The sequence below is a fragment of the Atractosteus spatula genome, chromosome 17 (genome assembly GCF_055471065.1).
Source record: "Atractosteus spatula isolate fAtrSpa1 chromosome 17, fAtrSpa1.hap1, whole genome shotgun sequence".
Lineage (NCBI taxonomy): Eukaryota > Metazoa > Chordata > Actinopteri > Semionotiformes > Lepisosteidae > Atractosteus > Atractosteus spatula.
Window position 1 is genome coordinate 4,969,362 of NC_142722.1, and position 17,966 is coordinate 4,987,327.

Consider the following 17,966-nt stretch of genomic DNA (forward strand, 5'->3'; position numbering starts at 1 on the left):
CTCCAGTGGAACTGGTGTACCGCTGTGCACTATGTGAAGGATGGGACCCCTGCAGCCAGCCCAGATCTCCTCTGAAAGATGGACAACCTCATCCTCCCCGGGTGCCCCCTTCAGCGACTGGCCCCGTGCTGGTCAGGCCCAGTTCATGCATGCACTCACAAGCACAGGCACACAAAGACCCCAGTCTGTCCCCCTGCAAACAAAACTGGCAGGCTGTGGCAACAGCACATTGCAAAGTTATTTATTAAATAAAAGAATACGACTTGCAAAATTAAGGGGTAGTACTGGAAATATACGATTTTTCTCATCTCATCGTTTTGGTAATAATAATGATTCCAATAATTATATATTTTTTCCTTTATAGGCAGTGTATTCATATGACAAATGCATTTTGCAGGGTCTCAAGAATACTGTAATAATACTCTTTAAACAGAAAGAGCAGAAAACTGCACTGTGAAAGCAGGAAGACTTATTAAGGACAGTCAGGCTAATCTCTTTTTTTTACAAAATACAGACATATATAGCTTTGGCTTAAAGACTAAGTACTGTAAATAAAGGTTTGCAGCTCAAAATGGCCCAAATCGCATTTCATGTTGATACAGAGAGAGTTACTTGTACACAGTTCACAGCAACTATTCACAGGGATCTCTTACTGTGCATTCCTGTTGAAAGGTACATCTTTAAATGAGAAAAAGCATGACAGGCCTATTATGGCTACTTTCAATGCTAAAAATGCGCTTTCCATTATCAAGAATTATACTGTACATGAACTACTTCCTGTAAAAAAATAAAACTGAAAAAATAATCAAATTAATTGGGGGATTTGTTCATTAACAAGCATTTTGAAGCAAATTTTATTTTACAACATCGTTGTGTATAATACTTCGAAATAAATATTACATTCTTACAATCTACAATGCATACTATGTATATTCCAATAAAGTATTCACCTGAGATTTTAGGTGGGCAGGGGCTGTTTTCTTTTGTAAAGTACCACAGAAATGAGTGCAAATGAGAAAAAAAACAACAACTAAGCAAACAAAATTCAAAGGTAGAGCTTTTTTGAAATAAAATAAGACGGCAAATTAAAACGTATACATCACTACTGAAGAAAATCCATGTTTATAAATTCAGATGAATCAGACAAATGCCGGTCATTCATGTAATCTATTATTTTCTTCCCATTTCCTTAATGTGCTGCAGCTCCGAACATATTTTTTTTAATAATTCCTAAATCTGTGACCCCTCACTGCTCTTCAAAGTAGCCTTCACCTGTGTCTGCTCACACAAGAAACTTCCCAGCAGCTTGTAAGATCCATGTCACCGACTGAAGCACGTGCTCGACTATTTTTCACTGGGGATCTTCGCCTTGACTAGCCTGAAACATGCTGTTAGCACATCTACAGTAAAGTCTGCTGCACATTTCACAGGTTGGAAAGCACTCTGAGACAGTTCTCATAGGTCTTACAATGTTGTGCATTGCAACCTAACTTGAGCTCTGCTGCTGTAGCTAAGATTGTAATCTGAAGACTGACTCGATAACCCAACAGCACCTCTTTATCTTTGTGTTGATGGAACATGTTCAGTGCTGTACGAGAAAACGCACGAAACCTCATCCTGAACTTCAGCTTGCTGTACATGCCTTTAAATTGCTGTTTGGTCCCATATTTCAGTAAACTAGAAACGCTGTCAGAGAAGTTAAAACTAAGGGATCTGGAAATCTTGTTTTTTTCAGGAGTGCATCCTGCTACCAGCATTTACTATGAAACAAAACTCATCCTGAACCATAACTAGACAAAGGAATGGTGCATATATCGAGAAAAGACAGACGCACAGCACGCAAAACTGCATAGAATGGACAATCAGGAATGCGATAAAACATGGCAACATCTCATAATGTAGCAAAAAAAACCCACAACACGCTATAATTCTTTATCTTGGCCTTTGAAAAACAATTAGTAGTGCCGGGCCTCTAAAGAGACCAGCTTAGAGAGAACAGCAGCCAATCTCCGTCTATCACGTAGAAAGGAGATTCACAGGGGTATTGTAAGTGCCAAATCTTTAAGATGTTTTATTGGAAACACTTTGTCTTTCAGTCATTATTAAAAGCACTGTTCTTCACATATATATATATTTGACAACCTCACCCCAGCTGGACACCTTTTATTGGAACAAGTCTTCGGTGACTACGCCTCGTTGTCCGGTACAGTGTGTGTACTGTATGTCTTTCCAGTCAGTATTTCAGAAGAAAGAAAAATCATTAGCCAAAAAAAAAAAGAAGGGCTTCCGTTCTGATTGAGCTGTACTCCTGCAGTCTTTACAAGCCTCGTGCCCTCTCCGTTCAGAGTTCGCGTCTGTTTTGTAATCCCCTGCCTGTGTTCATTCGCTTTTTCTCGGATTCTCGCGTTATGCAGTTACCTCTCCGCTGGCTCGGGATCTGTCGCCACACGCCCCCCTCCCCCCCAGTAACTCCCACCCACCCCTTCTCTCGCTCTCCTTCCTCGTGACCGAAGGCATGTCGGTGAGTTATGTCCGCGTCCCTGTCGCGCTCACAGATTGTCTTGTAGCCTCTCCATGTACGTTCTGATTTCTGTCGACTGTCCGAGGTCCATGTCCTGGCAGACCCACTTGATGTCGTCCTCGTTGCCTATCAGGATGGAGTTGGTGTACGGGCCACCGTCGTCTGGCAGGACGGTGGCGAAGGAGGTGAATTTCACCCTCTTCCGCTTGGAGGTGGGCGAGTTCGGGGGCTCGCTCTTGAGCTCCTTGCCGTTGCAGGGCCCCGGCTCGGCCGCCCGGTGGACCTGGCCCTGGATGTTCTTCTGGCAGCCCCCGTTGAGCAGGTACTTGCTTTCCTCCCCCCGGTCGATGATGGTGGTGCACTCGTCCTGCTGCAGGGAGGGGTCGCCGTGGTGCTCCAGCAGCTCGGCGTCGTTCCCCAGCCACACCCAGTCGTGGGCGTGGTTCAGGCTGCCCTGCTCCAGCGCCGGCACCTGCTTGTGCCGGTACTTCAGGGCGAAGGTCACGCAGTTGATGAGAAAGACCAGGATGGCCAGGCAGAAGACGCCCAGCAGGGCGTACATCCCGATCTCCAGGTCGGAGAGGCCCCGGGCCGCCTGGGACAGGTCGCCCTCCGAGTCGCCTCCGCTGGGCAGGTCCACCTGGGCAGGGAAGCCGGTCAAGTCGATGTTCTTGACCGGCCCCTCGTCGTCCACCGGCTTACTCCCGGCCACCAGGTTGGTGATGGTAGTCTTGGTGGTGGTGCTGACTTTCCTCATGGCCCCTTCCTCCCGGTCGGAGGAGGCGCTGTTGTGCTTCCAGCCGTCCGGCCCGGCCTTGTCCTGCTCAGAGCCCTTCTGCCGCCGGTCGCCGGCGCTGCCCTCGGGATCGCCGCCGCCCTCGCCCCCACCCGGGGCCCCCGCCCCCTGCTCCACGTCGTTCTGCCCGAACTTGACTTTCACGTTCCCGTTCCCCACGGCCAGCACGCTCTTCCTCTTGGACTTCTGACAGGCCTCCGAGATAACCATCTCCACCCGGACCAGAGACCCCTGGCCCTCCCCTTCGGCCACCACGACCGGCCACTTCGTCAGGGGGTCCTGAGTGGTGGACACCACGGCCTCGTCCGCGGACGTGGCACTCAGGGAGAAGTCTTTGGAGTCGTAGATATTCAGAGGTGTCACCGAGCCATCGCTGAACTGGATCCAGGCACTAATGATGGCATCCTGCAGATCAGAAGAGCCGTGTCAGCTAATAAGAACAGCTCCAACTTGCTCAACCTGCCTTTCTGTCAAGCTAAAATGCAACATTAAACTTTATGAGACCCTTGTGTTCCCTGCGTCATTAGAATGCCTGCAGCGAGGAGCTCAAGCATGGCCCCACTTCAAAACATTCCATGTTATCCAACTCTCCAGCTCATAAATAAAAGAATCATTTTTCCTGGATATTGCTAGCTTAATTACGCTGCATGAGAGAATGTTCCCAGGTAAAATTCTAAAGCATCGAACAGTGTCTTCTGTTTTTTAAGAAGACTTAAAATGTGTTTATGATCTATTTGTTTCACAGATTAAAAAACACAAGACAACACAAAGCAACTGTTATTTTTCAGTGTGTTGTGTTTATATGCAATCTTAATTTCCCAAGATAAAAAAAGAAAACAACACTGATTTATAATTGGAGTGAAAAAGAAATTCGGTTAGGTTATAGCTAATGCCTTGAAGAAAAGTAATTAAACCTATGAAGGAAAATATAGAATAGCAATTTATCTCTCGCTCGATAATTAAATGCAAAAAAAAGTATGTATATATATCTTACAAGAAAAACCTTTCAGGTTTAAGGTGCATTTTAAGAGCATGCTGTCGCTATGAATCATGGGAATGAATATTAATTTGTTGCTTCACAACGATGCAGTTTTTTGAAGAAACAGACTAAATTTTTTAATTTAGTTTTTCATTTAAATGTAATTTTTTTAAATGTTAGCTATGTCATCCTGTTGAACCTCAAGTAAAAGAGAAACAGCTGTTCTTGCCCACCAGCTGACTTAGAAATCTCTCTTCACAGTTCCACCTTCCCCGAGAGTTGAGACCATAACAGAAGGTTTCACGATTTAGGCCCAACATTTGCAATTAAACTTTTATTTGAAATAATTTCCTAGATTTGCTAGACTGAGCCTACACACATCTATGGAATGTTTTTAATGTAATTTGCTCTTATGTGGATTAAGAAAAAAAAGCGTTTTAATTCAAGCATTCAAATGTTAACTAGCCTCGTTAGGGCAGATGCTAACGAGTTCAAAAAAACAGTAAACACAGAGAGTGAAATGCAAGAGCTGAAAATCCCTGAGACGCTTCACTGCCTAGAAACAAAGAAGAAAAATAATTCTCTTTTCTGGACACTCCAATCAAAGCGCTTTACAGGTAATGGGGAATCCCACTACCGCCACCAATATGCAGCCCCACCTGGATGATGCGACAGCAGCCAGAGTGCACCAGTACACTCACCACACACCAGCTCTCAGTGGGGAGGAGAGCAGAGTGATGAAGCCAGTTTAGAGATGGGGATTATTAGGAGGCCATGACTGGTAAAGGCCAGGGGGGATATTTGGCCAGGACACCTGGGTAACACCCCTATGAAGCTGGTGGGAAGCTTGTGTATGGAAAATGGTGTACCGGTGAGTGCATCACCTGTTTGGAGGAGTGCAGGAGCTCCTGGCCAGTGGCGATGGCCATGATGGCCCAGCTGCTGCCAGGACTGGGCTGCAGGGCAAGGGTCAACCCACCCACCAGCTGTACCCCCAGGTCTGTGATGGTCACCTTGTCGTCCAGCACTGTCACTGTCTTCTCCGCCAGGATGGAGTCAGACAGTGGGGACAGCACCTAGGAGGACAGCCAGACAGAGGACACCGCCGCCATCAATTCAATTCAATTCAATGTATTTTTATATAGCGCCTTTCACAACAAGGTTGCCCCAAGGCGCTTAACAAAGCAAGTGACCATACATGTTGTGAACACAGAACAGGAAAGACCAGAAGACAACAGAGGGTCACTCCTCACCCAGCTGTCAAAATGTTCAAGGTGGCTAAACGCAGGTGAAAGACAGCAGAAATACTGACTGGAATAAATCTCTGACCGCCATCCGGGTCAGGAAAGCTTGAGATTTCAGAAAAAGAGTTTTACTGGACAGCAAGAGTTTTAATTCGCTCCCTGCTCTCACACGAACTGTGAATGGGGAATGCTCGCAATTTCCATCTTGCAAAAGAAACAGAACTAGAATTTCAGGACAATCACGGCATTGGCTGGAATTTCCAAGAGAAAAAAAATCTAAAGGTTAAAGCTGAGAGGTACCTGAAGATGGTACTGCAAACTTATTTCTACCATTGTTTAAAATTACCGAGCGCTGCATTCAACCTAGAGACGCTGGTTTAAAAAAAGAAGCACTACAGAGAAGACTGATAACAGAAACAATATATCTTCATGTCACCGAGAGACACAAACAGATAACTCTCTGACAAATGCGCTTCAACAAACAGAAAGCATTCCTTATCTGTTTCTCATTACAGAAAAGTGAGCATAATCAGTCGCTGTCCCCAATTCACGGAACACGTTCGAATACTTAATAAATGCGGTTTAAGATTTCCTTTTCCTCCACAGCTAAAACAAAAGCTCGCATCAAAACCATCCGGAGACTCTGAACATCCTGCCATCATCTTTTTCCTTTTCACCGTGAGCTTATCTCTCCCGGCTCGACACGGGACGCGTCTAAGAAGCCTGTCAGTGCGAAAAGGCAGATGTCAAAATGTTTGTTACCAGGCTATCAAGACTATCAGTCGGTTTCACCGTGGAATAAAGAGCAGCCGATTTCATCTTCACTCCCACACGTGTGCGTTCCTACTTCATTTGGAGGAACTAGCAAAAACATTGCTTCTCTCTTTTTCATCTTTGTGCTTTTTTCGTTTCTTTAAAAAATCCAGAGGCTACCTTTGGACGTCAGGTGACTGTGTGAAACCAGGAAGCAAAACATCCTGTGACTCCTCACAATCCTCTACTTGGGGCTAATTTTCACACTCCAAGCCTGGTCCTGGGGACCCTCAGTCCAGCAGATTTAAATCGTCAATTTATAAAGTCCTGGAGCAATTTAACTATGATCAATGCTCTATTATGTAATTTAGAGCATGTTGGGAACAGAAATCCGAATATCCCTCAGCACTCCAGGACCAGTGTTGTTCCCATCGGAACATTACTTGCTTAACCGATCAATTGCTTGAACAAGCACCCTGATCTCTAAGTGGTACCTGGATGGTGGTGATGCCCAGGTCCTTCCCTATCAGTACCCTGCCATCCTGCAGCCTGGCAATGCGCGGATCCTCCACCTTAAAGAAGTCCACCACCAGCTCCGTGATGTCGGCCTGCCAGTCGGAGCCCAGCATGTAGACCAGCTCTCCCCCTGGGTCGGCCGGCTCGGCCACGAAATGGGTCAGGACCCGGACGATGGCGTGCTGGTACTGCAGGGTGCAGCCCTTGCCCTTCTTCTCATCGTCCTCCTCGTCGTCACTCTCTCGTGTAGGCCTGCAGGGAACAGGGGTCGGCAGCAGAGTTCAGAAGCTGTGGCCCTTGTGCACGTTTTCATAGAAATACGGGTGGAAGGTCAGGCTCTACTCTCTAAGACTTCTCCCAGAGCAGCTCCCTGGCTCATTCCTCATGATCTCATCTCTATATATCGCACTTATTAGGATCAGAACAAACTACTGAAATAATACTTCCATGCAGTTGTGCAGCTCTTTGCATCCCAAACTATCTTCCAGGTACTGTACTTCAGATATAGGAGGGGACCCACTCTGTCCTCCATCTGAGTTTCAAACTGAACTCCAAGTCACATGTCAGTACAGTGACCATGGTCAGGGCCTGAAACACGAATCCTTGATATACGGTATAAAATCTTGTCTTTTTATTGTCAGACGAATACAACAAATTGTCTTCGCCAGAATCATGTCACAGGGTGATACACCACAGTGTCTGCAACAGTCTAAGAGAACGGTTGTGTATCTCACGGTAAACAACAGTTTCACAGTTCGCAGGAAAGGCACAATGTGAAAATAAAGCACTGCGATGACTGGAATTCTAGCAGTTTGTCTACAGATTACATTTATTCCAACTGTTTCTAAAATAAATACAAAAACAAAAGGAAAGTCGCAGTCCATACGGTTGATTTTGTAGAAGACGTGTGTGCCACTGACTCGTGCCTCATTGATTTGACAGCATGCATACTGGTTAACAGAAAAACAATATTTCTAACACCAAACTGGAAAACACTCCAAATATTTTTCAATTTTGTGTACAATATTTTGCACCCCCTGCAGTGAGTGGAGCGAAGATCCTGGGGCATGAGGATCATCTGTGGGGCGAAAGGAGAATCGAATAAATAAATTCTCCACTCCTCACCGGAGAAACTGAGAAACTGTTGTGGTTCATTAATATTTAGACACATCTGGGACGTTAACGTCTCTTGAAGAGAAGCCTTTGTCAAACTGCTTGCACTTTGATGTTTTCCCCAACTTTATTATTATTGTTTTTCCTTCTCCTATTCTCTTGTACAAGTTAGGAAATCGAACGATAATGGAAAGAATGGATGTATTCTTTGGTTACTGCTAGAAGCAATAAGTCTGCCTTACACAGACCTCAGAGATTTTTTCTGTCCATGCGTTTTGGTTGCACTTTGTCTGCACTCATGCATGGCTAATATTTGCCTTTATACTTAATAAAATATTAACCTTTAAGAAAACTGTGGTATTACAGTAGTGTGCATTCTCTTGACTATCCTTCCTCGTGCCACCTTGCCTTTCACTCAGTTTTTCTATCAGTGTGATGTATCTGCATGTTTGAAAGTAGGCATGTTTCAATTTAAGAATGAATTCATCACGATAATTGATGGATGTTGCTTACACACCATGATGACGTGCACAGGGGACCAGCAGGGAGCAGAACAATGCAGAACGCACAGTGCTGCAGAGACCTTTTAGTATAAATGGTTAGTTTATCTCCTGCTCATTCCCTCAGAATCACTCACATAGACTAAATCTTTATGGAAAATGCCGTCTGAGTTTTGAGGAGAATGGGGAAGATCATCTTGAAGCATGCGAGTCAAAAGCGATGTCTGTGAGAAGTCAAAGTCACCAGAAATTCTGGACAATTCCTGACGAGCTTGTGCACCACTGAGACGCAGCCTCCTGCTGAGTGACACATAGCAGCCATTCTGGTCACACTGCACAGCAGGTCAGGGGGAGGACTGGGAAATGTCTTCACCAGTGCAATTAAAATGGGCAAATTTTACCCTAGGAAACCAGAGAGGAATTTATCCTAGAAACTGGGTTTAACACTCCTACACTGAAAGAGCCATGGTAGCTCCTGACCGGAAGGTCCTGGGTTCATTCCCAGGTAGGGACAAGCTAATTCCTTCCAGACGGCTCCCAAGTCCACTCAGCCTGCTCTCCAAGTGAGTCCCACGGGTTAATCCTTCCGGGGGTAACAGGCCGGCCAGAGCTTGATGCTGACCACATCACCTCCACCTCCAGTGTCGGATAGTCTAGGAAAAATGGTGGCCCTTGCCCCCCATTCCCCATGGGCCTGAATGGCCTGAAAAGGGACCTACCTACACTGAAAGAGTTCTGGGCTCTTTAGTGACCAAGTCATTTGAACCTCATTTTAATGGCTTTTCCAAAAGAATGGCACCCCCTACAGAACAGTGTCCCACTCACCACAATGGGGTGCTGGTTTGGAAGCTCTTGTCCAGAGGGAAGAGCGCCACCAACTGGCGACAAGCAACTTACATTTATAGCAGCAATCTGGCTTTCCTGAGAGGTTTCCCACCCCAGTACTGACCAGGCCCAGCCCTGCTGGGCTCTTGAGACCTGACCAGATCAGGGTATAAGGTGCTAATGCTGCTGTCACCAGTGGTCTTATAAATCTCTCAATAATATACAGAAAAAATGCTTTATGTCTCCAACCATTCATTTTTTTCTGTAATGTATTTTTGGCCAGCAAGCATAATGAGGGTGTCATTACACTAATGAAGACAGAGTTTCCAGCGGAGGAGCTTGTAAGGTCTCTTCAGTACAGAACACAAGCTCTCAGCTCAAGAGCCAGCTCAGCTCAGGGCTGTTTCCTCTCCTTACAATCTCAGCAGCTGAACACTGCTGTCTGAACCACAAGCGGTCTGAACACTGCAATCTGAACACAAGTAATCTGAACACTGCAATCTGAGCACTGTAGTCTGAGCACTGCAATCTGAGCACAAGCAGTCTGAACACAAGCAGTCTGAACACAAGCAGTCTGAACACTGCAGTCTGAGCACAAGCAGTCTGAACACAAGCAGTCTGAACACAAGCAGTATGAACACAAGCAGTATGAACACAAGCAGTCTGAACACTGCAGTCTGAACACAAGCGGTCTGAACCACAAGTAATCTGAACACTGCAATCTGAGCACTGTAGTGTGTGCACTGCAGTCTGAACACAAGCAGTATGAACCACAAGCGGTCTGAACACAAGCAGTCTGAACATAAGCAGTCTGAACACAAGCAGTATGAACACTGCAGTCTGAACACTGCAGTCTGAACACAAGCAGTCTGAATACTGCAGTCTGAATACTGCAGTCTGAACACAAGCAATATGAACACTGCAGTCTGAACACAAGCAGTCTGAACAGTGCTGTCTGAGCACAAATAGTCTGAACACTGCAGTCTGAACACAAGCAGTATGAACACAAGCAGTCTGAGCACTGCAGTCTGAACACTGCAGTCTGAACCACAAGCGGTCTGAACCACAAGCGGTCTGAACCACAAGCGGTCTGAACACTGCAATCTGAACACAAGTAATCTGAACACTGCAATCTGAGCACTGTAGTGTGAGCACTGCAGTCTGAACACAAGCATTATGAACACAAGCAGTCTGAACACTGCAGTCTGAACACACGCAGTCTGAACACAAGCAGTCTGAACACTGCAGTCTGAACACTTGCAGTCTGAACACAAGCAGTCTGAACACAAGCAGTATGAACACTGCAGTCTGAACACTGCAGTCTGAACACTGCAGTCTGAACTGCTCTAAACCTGCTCTCCCGTGTCTTGAGACTGTGTCCTAAAATGTCTTGGGACCACATTCGCCTTATTTCCACACGTCCACAAAAGCAGCCTTGTGCTGTTTTGATCCCAACAGGCCAAAAGCAAACCTGAACAAAACTGAAGGAACCAAACACTAACATCTCATCCCTCCAGCCGCGGGGAAGCGCGGCACACAGAGACTAATCCCAGAAAAAGGAACCGGAACAACTGCTGCAGAAGGTGGAACAGACAGAGTCAAATGTTGTGGATAAGAGGTATTAAGACTGTAAAAAGCCTGGCATGTGCCTTTGAAGAAAGAAAATACTCTTAAGTGTTATTTATTGTATAGATCTATTATATACATTAAAAGGTTCAGAACTTTATCACTGGTAAATTACACTCTCATTAATATGGCTTAATTTTGAAATATCACTTCAAAACGATTCCAACATTTGCTGTGTATCGTCGCTTAAAGACTGTGCCAGGCAGACAGAGGGAGACCTGCTCTGTAACGCCGCTGCCCTGCGGGGGCTCGTCGTACCGTTTGTTGGCGACGATGGGGACTCTCCAGCCCTTGACCTGACTGAGCTCGGCGTCGGACACCTCGATCTGCAGGGGCAGGCGGGGCACCCAGACCGTCAGCTCCAGCTGCGTGCCCAGGTACAGGTAGGTGAAGTTGACCCGCACGCCCTGCTGGCCCCTCATCTCCCTGCCGTTCACCAGGACGAAGTCGCACGCCTCCGAGACCTGCGGAGCACCACACGCCGCACGTCAAGACGGGTTCATTTCTCGAGTCAGAGCTTTGGGGGAGATGTCGTTTACGAGTGCAACACAACAGCACAAAACAGATAGACAAAGATCACCCAGCAAAGAATACGGCACAAGGGAGACAAGAGAGTTATTTTACATTGTTTGAGAGCGAGATTGCAGAGGGGAGGAAAGATTTCCCGAGTCTTTTACGGTTACGCATGGGGGCACAGAGGTGTCTCCCAGACTGCAGGAGGGTAAAGTCACAGTGGAGGGGATGAGACACACAGACCTGTCTGATTATCATTCAACCATTTGTTTAGATGGTACCTATCTAAAGGGGAACAGCAATGCTATTTCTATATTTGGGGTCAGAAGAATCGGCAGTGACAACTGCATTTCAAACCACAATGAAACACAGTAACCTGTAAAACCTCCAATTTACGACACAAAATAGACAAAAGTTCCAGGTCTGCGCAGCGCCATGTTCTGCGATTCAGAACAAGGAAACCAACTCTCCAGTGAGGTGAAGCGGCCCTGCGACACTGTAAACAAGCAGGCTGGTGATCACGTCGCTTTTAATCCAATTGAAATATTGCTCTCGTCTTCAGGATGGTTTTGCTGATAACTTACTTGTTAACTTTGCCTGAAGATCATGTTAGAACATTTCTGCGGTGAAATGTCTGCTGACAACCTGGGCTTATTCACTCTAAACCTCAATACGATAGTACAGGGACTAGTGAGCAGGAAGGGCCGCTCCACATCACAGTTCGTGGGAACTCTCACTCTCTCCCCAGGCTAAATCAGGGGTTTGCAACAATATGGCGGCTTACAGGACTTTCACAAAGCTTATGATTTTTCGCTTAATTCGGAATTTGTCAAATTTTGTGATCCCGCCAATTAATGTTTCCCGGGATTTACCGAGAGGTCTGAGAGATAGGGACTGCAGTTCCCCTGTAAGCACTGTTCTACTGCTGGGAGTTTCTGTGTAGGAGGTGGGGGGACACACTGTGTCCTAAATGACACTATTCCAATACAAGCATGATACAACATTGTGTGGGGAGCTGTGTCAACACGCGCCATCTGCAGAGGAACGAGCAGAGATTAAATTCCACGCTAAAAAAGAGGAGAAACACGAGATTTAGGCCATAGAAGCTCCTTCAGGTGACTAAAAAGCCTCTTTAGGGGAGGAACAAATTTCCTGTTCTTGTATTTTTGAAGGTGACTCGTGTTGGGTGGTCCCGCGTACCCTGGATTTTTTCCTGCAGGAATGCAAGCGCATTCCTCCGCGCCGTGGCTCGGAGATTTGCTCGCGGTCTCGGCCCCCCGCTCAGCTCTGCGCTGCGGCGCCCCCCGTGTAAACACCCACCCTGCCAACCGAGAGGCTGAAGCATCCTGTGACACAGAAAACGACCATCTGTGCAAACGGGATAATGACGGCTTAGTCTCAGTCCGCCTGGCCTGAAACTGTGCAGCTGTCTCTGTGATGTACTGCAAATACTAGGCGCAAAGGTCTGATGATCCGAGTCCACCCTGCATCGCGCCCGCTGATAGTTTCGGAGGAGCGGTTTTCAGAAATAATATCAGTCAGGTCACATATTCTAACCTGTGCATTGTTAAGGTAATGTAACTATTTAAAAATGTAAAAAATTATCCACAGACATGCATCGCTGCATTGATGTGTCAGTAAAAACAAACATGAGGACTCAATGAGCGATTGGAAAATCTTTAAAGTGCTTCCATCCTTTTTTAGACAATTTCCCATGGGTCACCAAGAGCCCGCTTCCTGTCTCCAAGTTTAAGTTTTGTTTGTTTATGCATTTGGATTTCTTCCTCGTTCCTGTTTTAACGCAACAATTCAGCTAATTAGGCCAAGGTGCTCACACGCCCATCTTGAGCACTGCGGAGCAGAGCCGAGTTAAGCAAGCTGACCTTTTCCAAAGCACACCAGTATCAGGGAGCCAGGTGGCAGCGGCTGCACTGGCAATCTGGCAGCGCTTCCTCATGTCAATACAAGCAAAGCAGAGGCTGAGCGGGAGAGGAGCTGGGACTGAGGGCAGGAAACGGAACAGGGCAAGCAGCCCCCTGGCGATAAAACACATTTCTGACATTCTTCTTAGTTCAGACAGTGACACGGCGGCCTCTTCCATCGCTTCAAAAACAATTTATTTATATAACCAATTTATTCCTAAATGTTTATTAAACAGAAGTGTAAACTCCCACCGGGTTTTTAATCAAAATCACTGAAATGTTTGGAGAGAAGGTTTTTTTTAAGGTTTTTTAATCCTTGCACAGCTTGCTCACACTCAGCTTGCCAGGGTTTTCAGAGGAGGGGGACTCACTTAAGGCTGAGGGGGAAGAAGAGAGAGATTTAATAAAGCACCTGGCTACTTCATCAGATGGGATGGCACAGGAAAAGGCACGGATCTCCCTGAAAGCCCACTTCGAGCGCTTCTGTTCAGCTGTGACAGTTACACGTCACTTCTCATTACCATCCAGCACGATGTGAGGAGGTTTCGGATGAGAGCAAAACAAATTCACTTTTTTTTTAACAGGACATATTGTGGCTGTTTCAGTGAAATTGCAGCTCAGCCACTTGGGCAGGGTCCCAGATTCGAGAGGCCAGGTTCTCCTGACCAGTTTAAGAAATGACTGGTGGCACAGACTTAGTTGTCATTGGAGGAATTACAGAGTCCCTCTGCATGTACACTCTGAGCAGCATGTTCACACAGTGGCGCCCCCTGGCTGTCCGAGTCTGTGTTTTGTCAGTGTCTGCTAACCAGGGCCCGGACTAACACGGGACTTGTGAATCAGGCTGGATCTGAGTCTGGGCTGTGACAGGATTATTGCAATATTGGATCGGTGCAGGATTGTCATTGGCAGTACAAGTGTGATACTGTGAGAGGGCTTATCAGAGGATATGAGGCCTGCTCTGTGACATGGTGTAGCTAACATAGACAGCAGCTCTTTCACCCTGCAACTCACCACTGGCAGCCCACTGAAGCTCAGTACCTGGAGGGGAGACTCCTGGAAAAGCTAAGGTTGCTGCTGGAAGAGGTGTTAGTGGAGCCAGCAGGGGGCGCTCACCCTGCGGTCTGTGTGGGTCCTAATGCCTCAGTATAGTGATGGGGACACTATACTTTAAAAAGGCGCTGTCCATCACAGAAGAATTAAAACCAAAGTCCTAACTCTCTGTGGTCATTAAAAACCCCAGGGTGTTTCTCGAAAGAGTAGGTGTGTTACTCTGGCATCCTGGCTAAAGTTTTCCTTGGCCCTTACCCATCATGGCCTGCTAATAACCCCCATCTCTGAACTGGCTCCATCGCTCTGCTTTCCTCCCCACTGAGAGCTGGTGTGTGGGGAGTGTACTGGTGCATCATCCAGGTGGGGCTGCACACTGGTGGGGGTGGAGGGGATCCCCATGACCTGTAAAGCGCTCTGAGTGGAGTGTCCAGAAAACAGCTATATACGTGTAAGGAATTATTTATCATCATAAGTATACATATTACAATAAGTACACAGTATCGCTATCTACATTAAATAACTAGATCAGCTAATCCACATACTGGCTATGTGAACTACACTTATTTTCCATGCAAGTATACCTACTGCAATCAACAGATCTTTGCTTTTATTATACAAATGAGAGACCATTCGAAACATCTAGTCTAAATTCCTCTCTTTCAAAAAAGCCAGGACGCCGGCGTTGACAGCACGGCTGGATAACCCGTTCCATACTCCCACCTCCCTTTGCGTAAAGATGGGCCTCTCGTATTATGAGGTTAACAGTCTGAAGCCCCCCCCCCCCACCGAGATCAGAGCAGTGGCTGAAGAGCGGATGGAGGCTGTGGACTGTGGAAACTGTGTAGCTACAGAAAGCTGCAACTTTCTTTCCTTGGTGTCAAAATACGGTTCCGCACACATCCCTGACAAAGTGTCAACAACGATCAGCGTTTCACGCACAAGAAGGCCCATCACGACGGTTCATCAGTCTCCTTCATGTCTTCTATTAATTTTCCCCGGCTGGAGTGGTGTTAATGTCAAAACGTGTCTACCCAGGGGTATCGGCTGGGTTTGATTTAGTAACGTATGCACCCACCCGCTGTCCTCCTAATGGGCTAGATTAATGTGACAAGAAATTCTTTAAGACGTTAACAGCTCCTAAATGGTTTCCGGTTGGCGGGATGGTGTCTTCTGAACGTCCATGTGGATGCTGGTGGCATGTTGCGCTTGCAGAGAATTGCGCGTGCATGAATTCTCCCAGAGGTTAAAGGAGAACATAAAGATCCGACTGGTGCGGTAGTTCTCCCGTGTGCGTGCAGCAGTTTCGTTCTGTCTCCCTGTTTCTTTAGCTGAGGTTTTGCTGTCTTGTGTGGACTGGTGATCTAGTTCAGGGGCTCTTGTAAAGTGCACGCCCACAAATAACACTGTACAAGAGTGCCCTTCACCTGCTGCTCTCCTCTCTGTGAGATTACAGGCACCGGGAAGATGAAATGAGAAATGTGTCTGTTGCGGAGATTAGGCTGAACGGTGAGGGTTGGCTGAGGTTGTATGAAGCCCCTTTGAAATTAAAAATAAAAATCAAGCTTTCCTTTCACCATCTCATCCCTGCAGCACTTAGACTCCTTGTACCAATCAATAGGAACGTGTTTACAGAAATGTTACAGGCAAGAGCATAAGCCTTTCTTTCCTCCTCATTCAATAAATGCCTTGCCAATCAATTTACTTGATATCAGTCATTTGTAAGTGGCAAGAAAGCACTTCACTCAATATTGCACCGTGCATCTGCCCGGGAACTGAGGGTCAGTTTCTGCGAGGCAGGACACATGTTTAAGCCGCTATGGGATAAAGCAGAGTGGCTTAAGGCTGTGTCTTGACCGCAGAGTTCAGTGAGCTCTACTAACTGGGGTGACGGGCTGTTTATTAATCTCACGGATCAGACTGTATCTTTCCCCACTGCAGTCGAGAACTGCAATCCTTAAAAAAAAAAGAGTCCTTCACAAGTTTACAGACTCGCTGAAGCCAGTGCCTCTTCTAAAACGCTAAACACAGGGAATGTACAAGAGGCCCACCCCACAGAGATGTGTCCATAGTTAATTGCAGGCTACCCCCCCCCCCCCCACCCCCTCCTGCCACAATAATTCTGGAAATCTAGTACCCATTTATACAGCTGGCTGGACTGTAGCAGCTTGCCCAAGGACACAGCAGCAGTGCCTGCAATGGGAGATCTAACACATGATTCAGAGCCCTAACAACTACTGCACACTGCAGACGTACCGCGTTCTCTAATGACTCAGGAAAAGTCACGAAGAAAATCACAGCAAATTGCAAAGTGGACCAGTATGTAAGCCTGCAGCATGAAAGCTGTGCATTAGCACAGTCGGGTCAGAGAAGGAGCAGGACTTACTTGCCTGCTATTTAGAGCTCTGCTGAAACACGGTCAGATTCACTTTTAGACACCGCTAGTGTGGCACAGCCTGTGCCAGTGGGCAAGGTCATGTTCCCACAGTGGTTTACTCAGAATTCAGATGAGGAAGCTCGCGACGCTGTACAATTTACTGGCCTTGAAAAATCTTCATCGCGAGGAAAAGATCTTTTCTTATTCTTCCCCAACATGCCGGATCATTGGCTTTTTAATATCTTTACTACAAAAAAAAAAAGTATTTAAAATCAGACTTATCAGTCTGGCTGCCTGCAGTTCCTTTCTAATACAAGAGAACATGAGGCGCAAGTAATGGAAAAAATTGAAGTCTGTATGTAACTGGAGGGCTCAGCTATGACTGAAAAGTCGCTTTTCCCAGCCAGAATTTAATTCATTAATTATACAGACATTTGACCTTGTCTCAGCCAATTAGATAAGGAGGAAGAGTGAAAAAGATCAAAAGCTGCATATTTCAACGCATTACATCCCGCTATTGCACATTTTAAACCAACAGGAATAAGTCATCATTAATACAGATGGGTCGTAGATTTACTACTGTCAGAATGAAGGCCTTGATCTCACATCCCTTTGAATTTACAAAGGTAATGTTTAGTTCATTACAGCTGCAGAGCCACCATTTAGGAATTTTACATAATATAAATCTTCTATTACATATATTTTTTATTAGATTCATATATAATTAATAGTAATAATATCGTATATCTTATATTATACACAGTAGGTCATGTATAATTCTATAAAAAGTATTGATCTGAATGTCTACTTGGATTAATGTTGCAGGGCATCACCAGAGCCCAGTATCAGGACTCACAGTGTAGGACTGTCCCGGACCAGTACAGTATGTTGTTAAGAGAATGGGAATACCTGGCACTGGACACCAGCACTAAAGCAAGATGACTTCAGTGCTGGTGTGGGCTCTGCACCCGAGAGCTCTGTGAAGTACATGGGCCAGCAGCCCACGGCCAGTCACAGGCCAACTTCACTGAGGGTGCAAGACAGTGGCTCTTCAAACCAGTCACAGATGGTTTTGCCTTCTGTCACTGCTGGAGTACTGGGGTGTTGTTCTTGTAGGTGTCACGAACAGCTCTTTCCGGGCCCTGTGCAGACGACATGATCCGGATTAGTGAGGAAACACTGGGGAAAAAGCCATGCAGGAGAGGGTATGGAGACAGGGGGCGTGTCCAAG

At 46.3% G+C, this 17,966-nt stretch overlaps 1 protein-coding gene across 1 annotated transcript in view; it reads right to left on the reverse strand.

The window, feature by feature from the left end:
• Positions 1–822: 822 nt before the first annotated feature.
• The window catches only part of LOC148818888 (transmembrane protein 132C), a 68,501-nt gene continuing 51,357 nt past the window's right edge, over positions 823–17,966 (reverse strand). The window contains exons 6-9 of the mRNA XM_088935936.1: positions 11,132–11,337; positions 6,788–7,061; positions 5,181–5,372; positions 823–3,722 (exon numbers count right to left, since the gene is read on the reverse strand). Coding sequence (XP_088792062.1) covers positions 2,550–3,722; positions 5,181–5,372; positions 6,788–7,061; positions 11,132–11,337 — 1,845 coding nt within the window. The 3' untranslated portion in view covers positions 823–2,549. The remainder of the gene's footprint in view (positions 3,723–5,180; positions 5,373–6,787; positions 7,062–11,131; positions 11,338–17,966) is intronic.